Raw genomic sequence first — 12,750 nt, forward strand, 5'->3', positions numbered from 1 at the left:
GTCCGTGCCTGGTTCCCGCTGAACCAGGGGGAGGCCTGAGCCACTAGAAACCAGAGAACCAGGTACCGAGCAGTCGGCATCCTCCTCGTGGTAAAGCAGAGGGTATCGGAGGGGCCGCCGGATGTGTGTGTGGCTGGCTGATTTCTGAAAGTAGGTCATGGCGAACTTGGGGAAGGTGTACTCGGCCAGGCCGTCTGCGTCCTCCTCGGGCTCCTCCATCATGGGGACCGTGTCCAGGTCAACCTCGGGTAGCTGCTGGGTCCTCTCTTCCAGATCCTGGGTGCCAGTGAGAGAGAGGGACAAGGGTCTGCTGTCCTTTCAGATGTGACCTGGCAGCGTGTGCATCTTTGGGGGCCAGGGAGCCCCAAGAAGGGTCTGTCTGGTTATTGACGGGGTGCAGAATTATCCACTGCCCCTTGTGTTGGGGACCTCCCCGACCCTCACCCTCGGTGGGCCCCTGGTGGGCTGCCGGGTGCTGGGCAGGCCTCGGTGTGAAAGCCCCAGGTATCTGGCACCCTCTGCCTGCAGACCTGGGCTCTCCAGACACCCCCCACTCCCCACCCGCTTCCTGCTTGCTTCTGTCAAATGCTCCTCCAGTGGAGGGGGGCCGGGCTGGCCGCACTGCACAGATGATTTGTGTTGGTGGGGGGGGAGCCTGGGCGGGGGGAGGGGGAGGCATGAGCACCTTGGGGGGCCCCTAGGTCACTGGCCCAGAGCAGGATGCGGTGCGAGTCAACGGGACAGCTCCGGAGCTGCCCCCAAATCAGACACGCCCTCCTCCTGCCGTGCGTTTTCTACCTCGGGTCCCCAGGTCACATACTGCAGAGCGGCAGTGACGTGCTCTGTGACGGGGGCCAAACGCACGCGGGAAACGCTGCCCGATTGAAAGTCCAATGACATTCGCGCAGTAAAGGCTCTAGGAAGTCTTGCAGGTAAGAAACCTGCTCAACTTGAAAGGGTTTGACCACAGAGACCCTCGCTCCTGTTTTCCCTGCATCTTCGCCCAGGACCGCAGAACTCACTTCAATACCTACCTACTCCATCGGCTCCCCGAGCTGAGTCTTGGCTTTTCAGGAAAGCCTAGAGGTTGGCCCCTGGACACAGCACCCCTCGCTGCTGGGCCGGCAGGGCCTATCTTACCTCGACGTGCGGTGTGGCCTGGCCTTCCTGCCCGCCCATCAGGGAAGGCAGGAAGCCGAACACCTGTTCCACCATCTCCGTGTCGGTGACAGTGTCGTAGATGGACTTACGCTTCCTGCGGGGGACAGCGCTTGGGCTTTTCTGCTCTGCAGCAGGGATGACCAGAGACTCCTGCACAGACACCCCGGGGGGGGGGCACGGTTACCACAGGCCCGGCTGGGGCAAGCCCCTCCCGGGAGCCAAATAAACCTCCTCCCGCCATATTTGTCCAAATCAATACATTTCCCTCTAAAATCCTAGGTTTTAAAAGTGACAGGGACTGGAGATCCACCAGCCTGGGCTTCTCCTTTCCCAGCGGATAATTAGAGGTCCAGAGAGGGGAGGTGCTTGCTTGTCCACACAGGGTACCACGCCAAAGCCTGAACACCCCCAGAACCTAGCTGCAAAACCCACTCAGGCCCACCTGGTCCCTTCACAAAGAGTACCAAGGCTCCCCTGGGAGGGGGCCCTGGGCCTGCCCCCGTCTGGGGCCATGTGGGGGCAGGAACACGCTGCTGACATGTCTGGGGCTCTGCACTCTTTCCTGCTCTGGCCACTGTACTAGCACTGTGCCCCGTGGACCCATTTTCATCTACGGAGCAGGGGAAGACTTCATCCTAGGCCCTCTTTCCTTATCACCACTGCCAAATGAGCAAGTTCTGAGGAGTGAGGCAGAGTCTCAGATGCTCTCCGAATGGAGGAAATGGGATCACGCAAGGGTGAAATTTCAAAACTCAGGGATATGCAGCTCGGCGCCGCTCCCCTGTTCCCTGCCCTCCCACCTCTCTTGCCAGGACTCTCTTGAAGGCTCCTCTTGGTATTTCTTGGTATTTTTGGACCTGGAGGGGGCAGAAGTGTCTGGCGAGAGCCCTATGTTGCTGCCCATTCCTTCCGCCTACCCTCCCTCACCTGGGCCCAGCCACCTCCCATCTGCCCGAGAGGGCAGTGACCACCTACATTGGCTTTCTGCCGCCGGAAGTTCCGCCGGACAGCTGCGCCCCTGGCATATGCCTGGATGACCACCACTGCCCTCCTCTTGGCCTGGACCTGCTGGCGCACCAGGTAGCCCCTGCAGAGGGCTTGCAGCTGGACAATCCTCTGCCGCATGTCCTGGTACTGCTTTGCCAGCAGGTGGCTCCGGGCAATGGCCTGCAGACGCTCAAAACCCAGGAGGATCTGCGGAGGCAAGAAGGACGGGCACTCACAGAGAGGCCTGGGCCCAGCAGGGCACAGAGCAGAGAAAGGCCTTCCCGAGGGGACAGAGAGCAAGGGGCAAGGCGTCCTCACAAATCAGCTTTACAGTTACCTGCTTTACGGCATAAGCGCTAGTGCTAATATTTTATGTGCCTGTGAGTACAAGCATATTAAGTGAGTTAGTTACACTTGTAAAGCAGTTAGACCAGAGCCTGGCATCAAATTAGCGCTAACGAAGTCTTTTTAAATGGCGTCAATAATAAAGTAGTTTCCTGGGAGTTCTACCAGTAACAGAGAACTAGTTTGCGTGTCACACGCGTGATACGATTCCAGAGGCCTTGCTTTTCACACCTGCCGCCAAGTGCAGCCAGCTTGTGTGCAGCTGGAGTACCTGTGTGGAGGCCTATGGCCGGCTCCATCAAGCTAATCCCTCAGGGATCTTGAAAATAAGGAGGAAATGATAAACTATGAGTACCTGCTTCTATGCTGCAAACACACCCTAGGCCACAGCAGTCCCTGAGCCTCTGGGATGGCTCCTGTTGGCTTCTGAAAGACCAGCCTAACGGCTGCCAGGTGTGAGGGGTCATGCTTCATCTTACAGGTTTGGAAGTCACACAGACACACATCCCAACTCCAGCTCTGCTGCTTACTGACTGCGTGCTCTTGGGGAAATGACTTAATTTCCCTATGCCTCGGTTCCTCGGCATACAGCGTTGGCTTAATAATAAATAAAATGGGGACTTCCCTGGTGGCGCAGTGGTTAAGAATCCGCCTGCCAATGCAGGGGACACGGGTTCGAGCCCCGGTCCGGGAAGATCCCACATGCCGCGGAGCAGCTAAGCCCGTGCACCACAACTACTGAGCCGGCACTCTAGAGCCCGCGAGCCACGGCTGGAGAAAGCCCGTGCGCAGCAACGAAGACCCAACCCAGCCAAAAATAAATAAATAAAATAAATAAATGTATTAAAAAAAAAAAGACACCTAAGAAATTTAGGAAAAAAAATAATAAAATGACGCACACAGAGCAACAGGTCCCAAGGAGCCTTTCCATCCATGTCAGTTGCCAATGTGCCCTTGTGAGCACGGAATGAGGACAGGTGTGGGTCAGTTTTGCTGACGTGACCACGGCATGTCCCAACCACAGTCGCAGCCATGACCAAGGCAAGCAGTCCAACAGGCCCCATAGGACACGGTTCAAGGTTGCTCTGGTTGGCTTGTTGCGCAAACACTCGTTAGCAGTGCCTGTGGTCGAGGAAAAAATGCTTGAAACAGAAAATAATCAATCCATTAACTTATTCTGTTGCCTGGAAATTGGGAAGAAAAGCCACCATCTAATTTCAGAGCAGGACATCTCATTCTAGCCCTGGAGATGCCCCAAATTCTGCAGGAGAACGCTTTGAAACCTGCAAACTGTGTGACCTGACACTATGCTAAGAAGAGTGTGTGGGGTGCTGAGGTCTGGATCATGCCTGTGGCTGATGGGACGCTTCCTGCCCCAGCTCTCACAGTCACAAACGCACGCCAACATTCGTTTCTAATTGGACGGCTGCTCCCGCAGGCTCCGCCTCCCACGTGAGTCTCTCACCAGCTTGAAGTTCCTCCGGCTGTAGTTGCCTCTCCACCAGGCCTGGAGGGTCACAGCTGCCCGCCTCTGCCTCAGGAACTCCTTCCTAGAAGCGGAAATGCAAGTCAGTCGTAACAACCACAGACATTTTAAAGCCTTTGGGGGGGAAAACTGATTTTGAAGGAAGAGAGGAAATGAATGCCTACAATATTTCTTTTCCAGAAGCCTTTATAGGCTGAAAGACAGACAGGTTAGGAACTTAAAATCTACTGCCAACAACTAAATTTGTGAATGAGGACAGCTCAGTTCTTATTTATTTATTTAAATTGATCTTTTTTCTTTTTCTTTTCTTTATTTTTTTTGGCCACGCCACACAGCTTGCGGGATCTTAGTTCCCCAACCAGGGATTGAATCTGTGCCCCCCGAAGTGGAAGCGAGGAGTCCTAACCACTGGACCTCCAGGGAATTCCCGAGGACAGTCCAGTTTTTAGAGCGAGGAGAGTAAATTTCCTCATTTCCCCCAAAGATCTCTGAAGGGATAAAACCCATTTCCAACTTTTTCTTCGTTGTCAGACTCTGCCCCCTCCTCTGGCCACCAGCCCAGGGGTTTACCAGAAATCAGGTCAGAAGTCTCAGGACCAGAGCTCCTCTCTGGGGGCAGGTCAAAGCAGAGGGCTGCCCCCAGACCCAGGCAGCCTGGCAAGCTCCAGCAGACTGCTCCCTCCACACGGAGGAACGAGGGCTGAAAACTGGAGGAGGTAACCTGAAACCTCGCCTCTGGGGAGTCAGAGGTGCATAGGGATGTACCTTTTCTCCCACACTTAACTGAGTTTTCTTAACACTTCTAATAATTTTTCAGGGTATTTTCTTAGGTTTAGGACAGTAGATCTCAATCATATTAAAAATCATCTTCGGGGAGTTGGGGGAGGGGGAATTGGATGAAGGTGGTCAAAATGTGCAAACTTCCAGTTATAAGATTAAGTACTAGGGATGTAATGTACAACATGATGACTATAGTTAGCACTGCTCTACGGTATATATAAAAGTTATTAAAAGAGTAAACCCTAAGAAGGATTTCCATCACAAGGAAAAAAAAATTGTTTTCTTTTGTTTCTGCATCTGTATGAGATGGTGGATGTTCACTAAACTTATTGTGGTAACCGTTTCATGATATGTATAAGTCAAATCATTATGTGGTACACCTTAAACTTGTACAGTACTGTAAGTCAATTATATCTCAATAAAACTGGGGGACAAAAACCAAAAACCAAAACAAACAAACAAAAAAGAACAAGAAAAAAATCATCTGGAGAACTTCAATATTTATTGATGCCTGGGTGCCGTCCAGTCCAATTAAGTCAGAATCTTTGTTGATGGGTGGACAATATATATCTGTATATCTGTCTATTCAATATTTTTTGGTGCGTGTACACACACACACACACTCACATGACCATTCTAATATAAGGCCAAAGTAAACAACTGAGTTATCTAAAAATAAAGAGAATTTGTCTCCTTTCTAATATTTATACCAGTGGTTCTCAACTGGGGGTGATTCTGCCCCCCAGGCACATTTGGCAATGTCTAGACACATTTTTGGTTGCCATGACCGGGGGTTGGGGAGGAGGATGCTACTGGCATCTAGTGAGTAGAGTTCAGATGTTGCTGAACATCCTGCAATGCCCAGGACAGCCCCCTATAACAAAAAGTTATCCAAGCAAAACGTCAATAATGTTGGAGTTGAAAAACCTTGATTTCTATATTTTCTTTAAATTTCTTGTCTAATTGCATTGGCCAGAACAGCAAGAACACCATTAATTACCAATGGTGATCACTTCTGGGAAGACGGAGTAGACATACTTTCCCTTACTCCTCCTGTTAACTACAACTAAAAACCCCTAGACATTATACATAAAACAAACATTAAGAAGACTCTGAAAGATGGAGAGAAGAAAGAAGACCAGCTAAGGATCTCAGACACGGTGGTAACTTCTCTGGATTTCTTTTTGCCTCACATATCCCAGACTAGGAGTTGAAGAAGTAGGCAATCCAGAAATGACAATGGGCACAGACCAGAAAGACCCCAAGAAAAGGCTTCTCTCTACCAAAAGGATCAAGAAAGGGGCAGTTTAGCAAGGTAGAAAACTTTTAGATAATAACCAAGTCTACTCCAGTGAAACACCATGTAAACAACTGTGGTTCCCCCACCTACACCAGAAGATGCCCAGTGGAAAGCCTAGACATCCACCCTCACCTGGGTTGTGTAGGAAGTCATCCTTGATGGGTAGTAATGAGCTCACCCCCAACAATGGCAGTGGAGACCACTGGGGAATCCTGAACCTGTATGGCCTTCTAAGCCACACCTCCCCGCCTCATGACCCTGCTTGCTGGTGCCCATGGCCGCTATTCCCGTGGCTCAGCCACTTTCTCGCATTTTGTCCTATCTGGGTTTCCAGGCCTTCCTATGGTTGGCAACGGGCCGACAGGACAGCAGGGAATGGCACCATGGGACCTGCCGAGCCCCCTGGACGTGGTGAGGGGGAGGGAGGCGGTAATATGGCTGATTTACTGAACCTGCACTGAAATTCAAGCGTTATCTTCTTACTGACCAGGGAACTGAGTCAAAGACAGTTCTTTCCTTCCCTCCAAAACCAGCCACCTCATAAAACCAAACCCATACGTTCTCTAAGACAACTGAAGGAGAACGCCGAGATATAGTCGAAACCAGAGCTGACGCTTCATTGGGCTCTTGCTTCCGTGGTGGAGTTTGCCCTCCACCCCAAAGATTCAAATAATGTATTAGAATTCTCTGGCCAACACAGGCTGCAGTGTCCCTGGTCAGGAGGTCCCGACAGTGCTTCTGCCTCGGTTACCCCGAGAGGGGGACCAGCGGGAACATGTGGCCCTTGGGGGGTACATGGCGGGTGGGTGTATGGGCTGGCAGGGGGCAGGGCAGGCACCTGTATCTGTAGCCCCGCAGGACTCTCTGGATGCTGACTGCAGCCTTGTCCAGGGCCTGGCTCCTCTGTACCGCCAGCAGGGTTTCCTGGTTTTCCTGGGATGGGAGAGATCTCATCATGCAGCTGCCCTGCCTCAGCCCTACTCGCCCACCTGCAGCCAGAAGTCAGGGTGTCTCAGACTCTTCCCACACAGCTCCTAGGAGGGCGGGCAGGGGAAGGGGGGCTCCTAGGAGGGCGGGCAGGGGAAGGGGCCCTCATGCTGCCACCGATGTGGCTCAGAGCAGAGAACCGCAGCTACATCCCCAGCCCCAATCCAAGAACTTCCCATTTTAGTTCTTTCTTCTTGTTGATTCGATCTGGGAAATTTCACTTCTGCTCTGGAGAACCCAAGAGGGGGGCAAAACATTTCCCCAAAGCTGTATTTTATTTCCCAAAATTCATGTGCAACGCTCATTCAGCTGTAATACAGATGCACGCTTGTTTTCATATAAACATGAATTCCAGCCTTTGCATAGAATTCAGAGTGTGAGGTCATGAGCCGTATTCATCCCTGAGCGGTGACTTTCCCTGGCCCACCTCCCTGCTCCCCCTGGATCCCGGGCCCGGAAGGAAGGGACTGTCTTTGCAGAGTAGAGCGCAGCACAGCCCTTTGGTAAGTGATGAGCAGAGGCCAGAGGCTTGGTGGCCCTTCCTGCCCCCATCAGTCCTGCATCAAGCAAGCACTGGGTCTCCTCGTGTGCCTGGGTGGGCCCTGGGGACACAGAGATGGACTAGACCCCCGACTGTGGCCTCACGGAGCAGCCAGGGAGGGGGAGGGATGGAGGGGCGGGCACTCTCCTCTCCTCCTTGGCCATCCATCCACACTGACCCCACTCTCCATACCGCACCCTCCTGGGCAGCGGCCCTGGGACTCTCCAGACCTCTTCCCTCTGCCAGCCTCACCTCCCCAGTGGGGTCTGAAACCCCTCTGCTTCTTCCTTCCTGTCAAGCCCCAGAGTCCCAGCACAGGCAGACCTGACTAACGCATGGACCTATGGACAGACCCACTGGAGAGCTGCGGCTGGGAGGACAGACAAGGACGTTTGGGCAGGCTCTACGGGGGAGGAGGAGAGAGTGGAGGCCTCAGGAAGGGCAGTGGGGACGAGGTGGGGTGCGGGGCCGGCTGGCAGAGCCCTGATTCTAGCCCTGATCTTCTCTTTCTCGCCCTGCTGACCTGCCCAAGGCGTGTGAGGCTAGGAGACGCAGAGGTTCTCTCCCTGTGGCTCTCTGACCCAGTTCGCAATCCTGGAGGGCCCGAAGGCCAGCCTCAAGGGCGGGAGGCTGCCTCTGCGTGACCTTGAGCTTCCCTGTGAGTTGATGGCGAGGGAGGTGGGAGGTGGGAGATGGTGCTGCTTGTACTGGCCGGCCAAGGAGCTGTCATGGGGGGAGGGGGCACACTGCCTCCTGCCTGAAGCCCCGCCTCTCCAGGGAGGCAGGGGCGGGGCTTCCCCAGGTCTGACTGCAGACTGTGGCCCCGGGCCTGAAGGGCTGTTCTCCGGGACAGTGGGAGACCTCCCTCAGCTCCTTCTTGCTCTCCCACGGTGGCTTGGAGGCAGTCCCTCCTTCTCCTCAGGCCTTGCCCTAAATGTCCTCCTCTGAGAAGCCCCCGGGCTTTCACGGCCGTGCTCTCCCCGTGACGCCCTCCTCCCTTCCTCCCTAGCGTGGCTTTCTTGAGGGCAGGGGCCACGCACGGCGCAGGCGCCCACGGGCACCAGACCAGCCACACAGGCTTCCGGAGGCTGAGGACCAGCACGTTCAGGGTCTCACCTTCAGGAAAATTTTGGTCTTTCCCATTTTCCAGTCTTTGTCTGTTCCCAGCCTGCTTTCGGCGATGCGCAGGGTCATCTGGCGAAACTTGCCCCGAAGCTGCCGAAGAGAAACAGGACTGGCTCTGTGGAGTCACGCCGGAGCCTGAGGTCCCTCCTCGGGGCTTCCTAGGGAGCGGGGTCCTTCTGCTCCCACAGGGGTCGCCGTCAGGGGCTCCTGGGCAGGGGCACAGGCACTGGGCACCCTGGATCAAGGGTGGGGCCCAGGGGCCCAAGAGGCCACCACAGCTTGTAGGGCCTGGGGCCTCAGTGTGGCCGTTGGACACAGGCAGCCCAAACTTCAGGATGGCTGAGTGTTCGGGGAAGCCTAGGAAGCAGGAAGTGTCCTGCTCCCTGGCCACTTATCATCTCTGTGACATTCCGCCACGTAAAAGAGTGTTTGCTTTTAACTGCGGATGCTCCTAGAAGGAACATATTCAGCCGCTAGCCTCGTCTAGAGAAGGGAAGCAGGAACGGGGGTCATTTCAAAGCTTGGAGTCCAGGGAGGGGCCCTGGGCATCAGGTGGGCAGCCCGCTTTGAACGGCGGCCGTGTGGGCGCACAGAGGCGGCTGGGTTCTGCGGATGCGCACGCCGCCTCTCGGGGCCCGTGTGCCGGGCTGCGGGGACACACACCTCCCTGCGCGCGGCGCTGGGCAGCAGGACGCGGAACCTCTGCGAGAACTCCTCGAACGAGTAGCGGATGGGGAATCCGGACTTGCGGATGTGCACCGTCTCCATCATGCCTGAGTAGCGCAGCTGCCAGATGCATAGCTCCCGGTTGAAGAGCTGCGGGCGCAGAGGAGAGGGGCTGATGGCGCGGGCCTCCCCCTTCCGGACCTCCCTGCCACCAACCCTTCGGCTGTCCACCAGATGCAGGAGAACCAAGCAAACGCTTGGTTTCATGAACGTTCTGTTTTGAAGGGAGATATTTGGTTGAAGTCGCTGCAAAGTCCTGGAAGTGTTTTCCAGGGAGCTCAACAGTCGATAACATACGAACTGGGACATCCACAAGAACACCAGATGCTTCCTGCATTTTCAGAATATGCAAAGTATGAGGAGTATCGAAGTGTTTTTGCACATATGCCACATTTAACATTTTTTGAAGCGCCCCCAAGCAATGGTGCCAAAGAACACGGCTTCCTTCTGGCTTTGCCTGTGTCGGGGTGACTGGTGCCCCTGCAGTCCTTCGGGCTGGGCCTCCATCGTGCCTCTCACACTCTAGTGGAAGGAATAAGTACCTTTCCTACTTTGAGTCAGAAAATATTCTAAACTTAGTCTGTCCATCCTCCAGAGATGGGTATTTGGAGAGGAGCTTGGCCACGATGCTTTGCCCAGGGGTATGGGGTCTCAGCCATGGCCCCGAGACTCTGCATGCCTGGGACCCTCGAGAGCCCCCCTCCACCTCCAACCAGGAGTGTCTGGGGACTAGGGGCAAGCCCTCCAATCCGGCAAGCCCACCAGCACCTGGAAACACAGAGGGCCACAGAGGCAACTGCCTGTGGCATCTAGGGCCGCACAGTAGTTAGTTCTGGGCAACTCCTTAGCTCCCATGTATTATTTCCGGTGGGCCTGTGCTTTGCCTTTAATCTTTACAACAGCCCTACCTGGTGTGGCACTCAGCTCCAACTTAGAGACCAGCTGCCTGAGGCTCAGGGCCACGCTCCTGAGTGGCTGAGCCAGGGTTCCTACCGTGAGCCTTCCTGGCCCCTCAGCCTGGGTTCCCCTACACCCACACAGCAGCTACCAACTCCCAGAAATGTCTCAGCCGGGGGCACCCACAAGACCTGAGAATGACCCTCAGGCCCCCACCTGTGGGTGTGGGTAGAGGACCTCTGGGAGCACAGTTACTCTCTAACATCTGTGCATTGTGCCTTTAAGGAAGACACACTTTGGATCTCCTGGGCCAGCCTGAATTTCATATGATTTTATACTTTTCAAAAAGGCACATCATTTAATGTAATATTATTTCTTTTCTTAAGATTTTTTTTTTAAATCATGTTATCTCCTCTCAGATGGCATCTCCGAGTTTCTGGAATCCTGTATTTGCAGCCTCTGGGTGGGACTCCCAAGCCCACGTTTCAGGGGCTGGGCAGGCAGCAGGCTCCCACCCCGCCCCACACATAAGCAGGTAAAGCCGCCTTCCAAGGGCTGCATGGCCTCAGGTCTCGGTGACCAGCAGTTGGTGTCAGTCTCTAAAATCACAGTACTGGTTGCTGCCCCTTATGGAGTGTGGTTTACGTATGCAGATGTGGCAAAAAACGTCATGTGCAATCCTTGCTGCCCCCTGCAGGCAGGCAGGTCCTGAATTTAAGGAAGAGAAAACTGAGGCTCAGAGAAGCAACACACCTGGCCAATGGCAGGCGAATGGCAGGGCTGAGACCGTTGAGGTCCGGGTGATCCAAAGCCCTGAAGGTCACAGACCTTCAAATGGCCTAGACTGGTCACCTTGCCTCAGTACCCACATCTGTAAAATGGGGGCAGATAGCTCTAAAGCTGCCCAGACACTCGTGCGGGGAGTGACATGACCCCAGATGCCATCAGACTCATCCAGTAGAGGCCTTCTCCCTCCCCGCATTACCAGTGGCTTCTTGAACTCATTGGGTTTGATGCAGCGGATGAAGTAGGGCTGGCGGTTGGTCAGGATTTTCATCAGCTGGTCCAGGGACTGCTTGAACTGGCCCGCCAAGGTGGAGGGCCGCTTGCTGGAGTCTGCAGACTGCAGGCAAAAGCACAGGGCACAGGTGGGGGGCTGGGGAGCTTGGCCTGGGGCACAGCTGACCCACGGCACAGTGAGGGCTTCTGCCGAGGTCCCGCAGGTGGGCAGGGCTACATTCATCCAATCGCTCATTCATTCATCTAGCATAGGTTCCCCAAGTGCCTACGTGTGCAGGTGCCCAGCTAGACACTGGGGACCCAGAGTCAAGTAAGACAGGGCAAGCCTCCTGTCTAGGGGTGGGGCCCCCCAAGTGGGGCGCACAGATGATGCACCAGGGTGAGGAGCGAATGCTTTACCTCACCATTCTACATTTTCAGTGTTTGTATCGGTTTTATATGCTTTTTTTGAATGTTTTATACTGTACATTGTAAGCATTATAGTAAATGTATACAGTTTTAAAATACATGTATTAAAATGATGGATGCAAGAGAAAACAAGAGCCCAAGCCCCGGGCCAAGAGTAGTGTGTGTTTTTGTGCAATGCTGGCTTTGGACAATGCTCCTTGATCAAACCTTTCCAAGGTCGAATGTTCTTGAGTGTGTACTGCCAAATTGCGTCAGTCTGGAGACACGAGCTCACCATTTGACACCTCTGAAAGCAGGATGCGATCACTGGCGGGCCTAATGACGATGGGTAGCATTTTCCTGTTGTCCTGGCTTATAAAATAATGTGCATTTCCCTCCACTGTCATTCTGTTCCCTGAAACCTGTGGGACATGCTCTGGTGTCCCCACAGGGCCAGGAGTAGGCTGTGCTCCGGCCTCCGCTGTGACGTCCAGGCTGGCTCTGTGAATGCAGAGGGTCTGGCCCAGCTCCGCCTGGTTCCAGACCTGGGCAATTCCTGCACAGCCTCGCGGCTCCCTGGTGGCCCCCTGGGCTGGCTCTGCACGTGGCTGTGCTGCGGGCCCTGGGCGCTAAAGCCTCTGGAGTAGAGGTGGGGGTTGGGATGATGAGAGGTCAAGGGCACCTCAGTGTGGCCAGAGCTGACTGTGCAGCATGCGGGGGAGAGGACAGGGGGCGTCCTCTGCTGCACCCACAGTTCCTGAGCCCCTGAGCCGGCCTCATCTCCCTGCCTGGGCGTGGGGGAGCTCCTCGTCAGGTGACTCACAGGGCTTTTCTGGAACAGTCACTGTTAAGGGGTGAAGGCATGGCTGCTAGGGGTGCGCAGACCCGCACCCTGCTGGGGCGTCCTAGGCTGCTCTGAGGAGCACCTGGGGCTCTCTGCTGCCCACCTCCCTGGCCAGGAGCCTCAGTGCTGCTGCCACCACACCACACACACACACACACACACAC

General features: G+C 54.8%; 1 protein-coding gene across 1 annotated transcript in view; it reads right to left on the reverse strand.

Annotated features, from left to right (window-relative positions):
• MYO7B (myosin VIIB) overlaps positions 1-12,750 on the reverse strand; it is a 71,734-nt gene that overhangs the window by 26,020 nt on the left and 32,964 nt on the right. Inside the window, exons 15-22 of the mRNA XM_027082536.1 lie at positions 11,321-11,458; positions 9,376-9,528; positions 8,704-8,802; positions 6,898-6,992; positions 3,959-4,043; positions 2,137-2,355; positions 1,141-1,311; positions 67-276 (exon numbers count right to left, since the gene is read on the reverse strand). Coding sequence (XP_026938337.1) covers positions 67-276; positions 1,141-1,311; positions 2,137-2,355; positions 3,959-4,043; positions 6,898-6,992; positions 8,704-8,802; positions 9,376-9,528; positions 11,321-11,458 — 1,170 coding nt within the window. The remainder of the gene's footprint in view (positions 1-66; positions 277-1,140; positions 1,312-2,136; positions 2,356-3,958; positions 4,044-6,897; positions 6,993-8,703; positions 8,803-9,375; positions 9,529-11,320; positions 11,459-12,750) is intronic.

The sequence above is a fragment of the Aethalodelphis obliquidens genome, unplaced genomic scaffold (genome assembly GCF_003676395.1).
Source record: "Aethalodelphis obliquidens isolate GAN/ISIS:26980383/991018 unplaced genomic scaffold, ASM367639v1 scaffold47, whole genome shotgun sequence".
Taxonomy (NCBI): domain Eukaryota; kingdom Metazoa; phylum Chordata; class Mammalia; order Artiodactyla; family Delphinidae; genus Aethalodelphis; species Aethalodelphis obliquidens.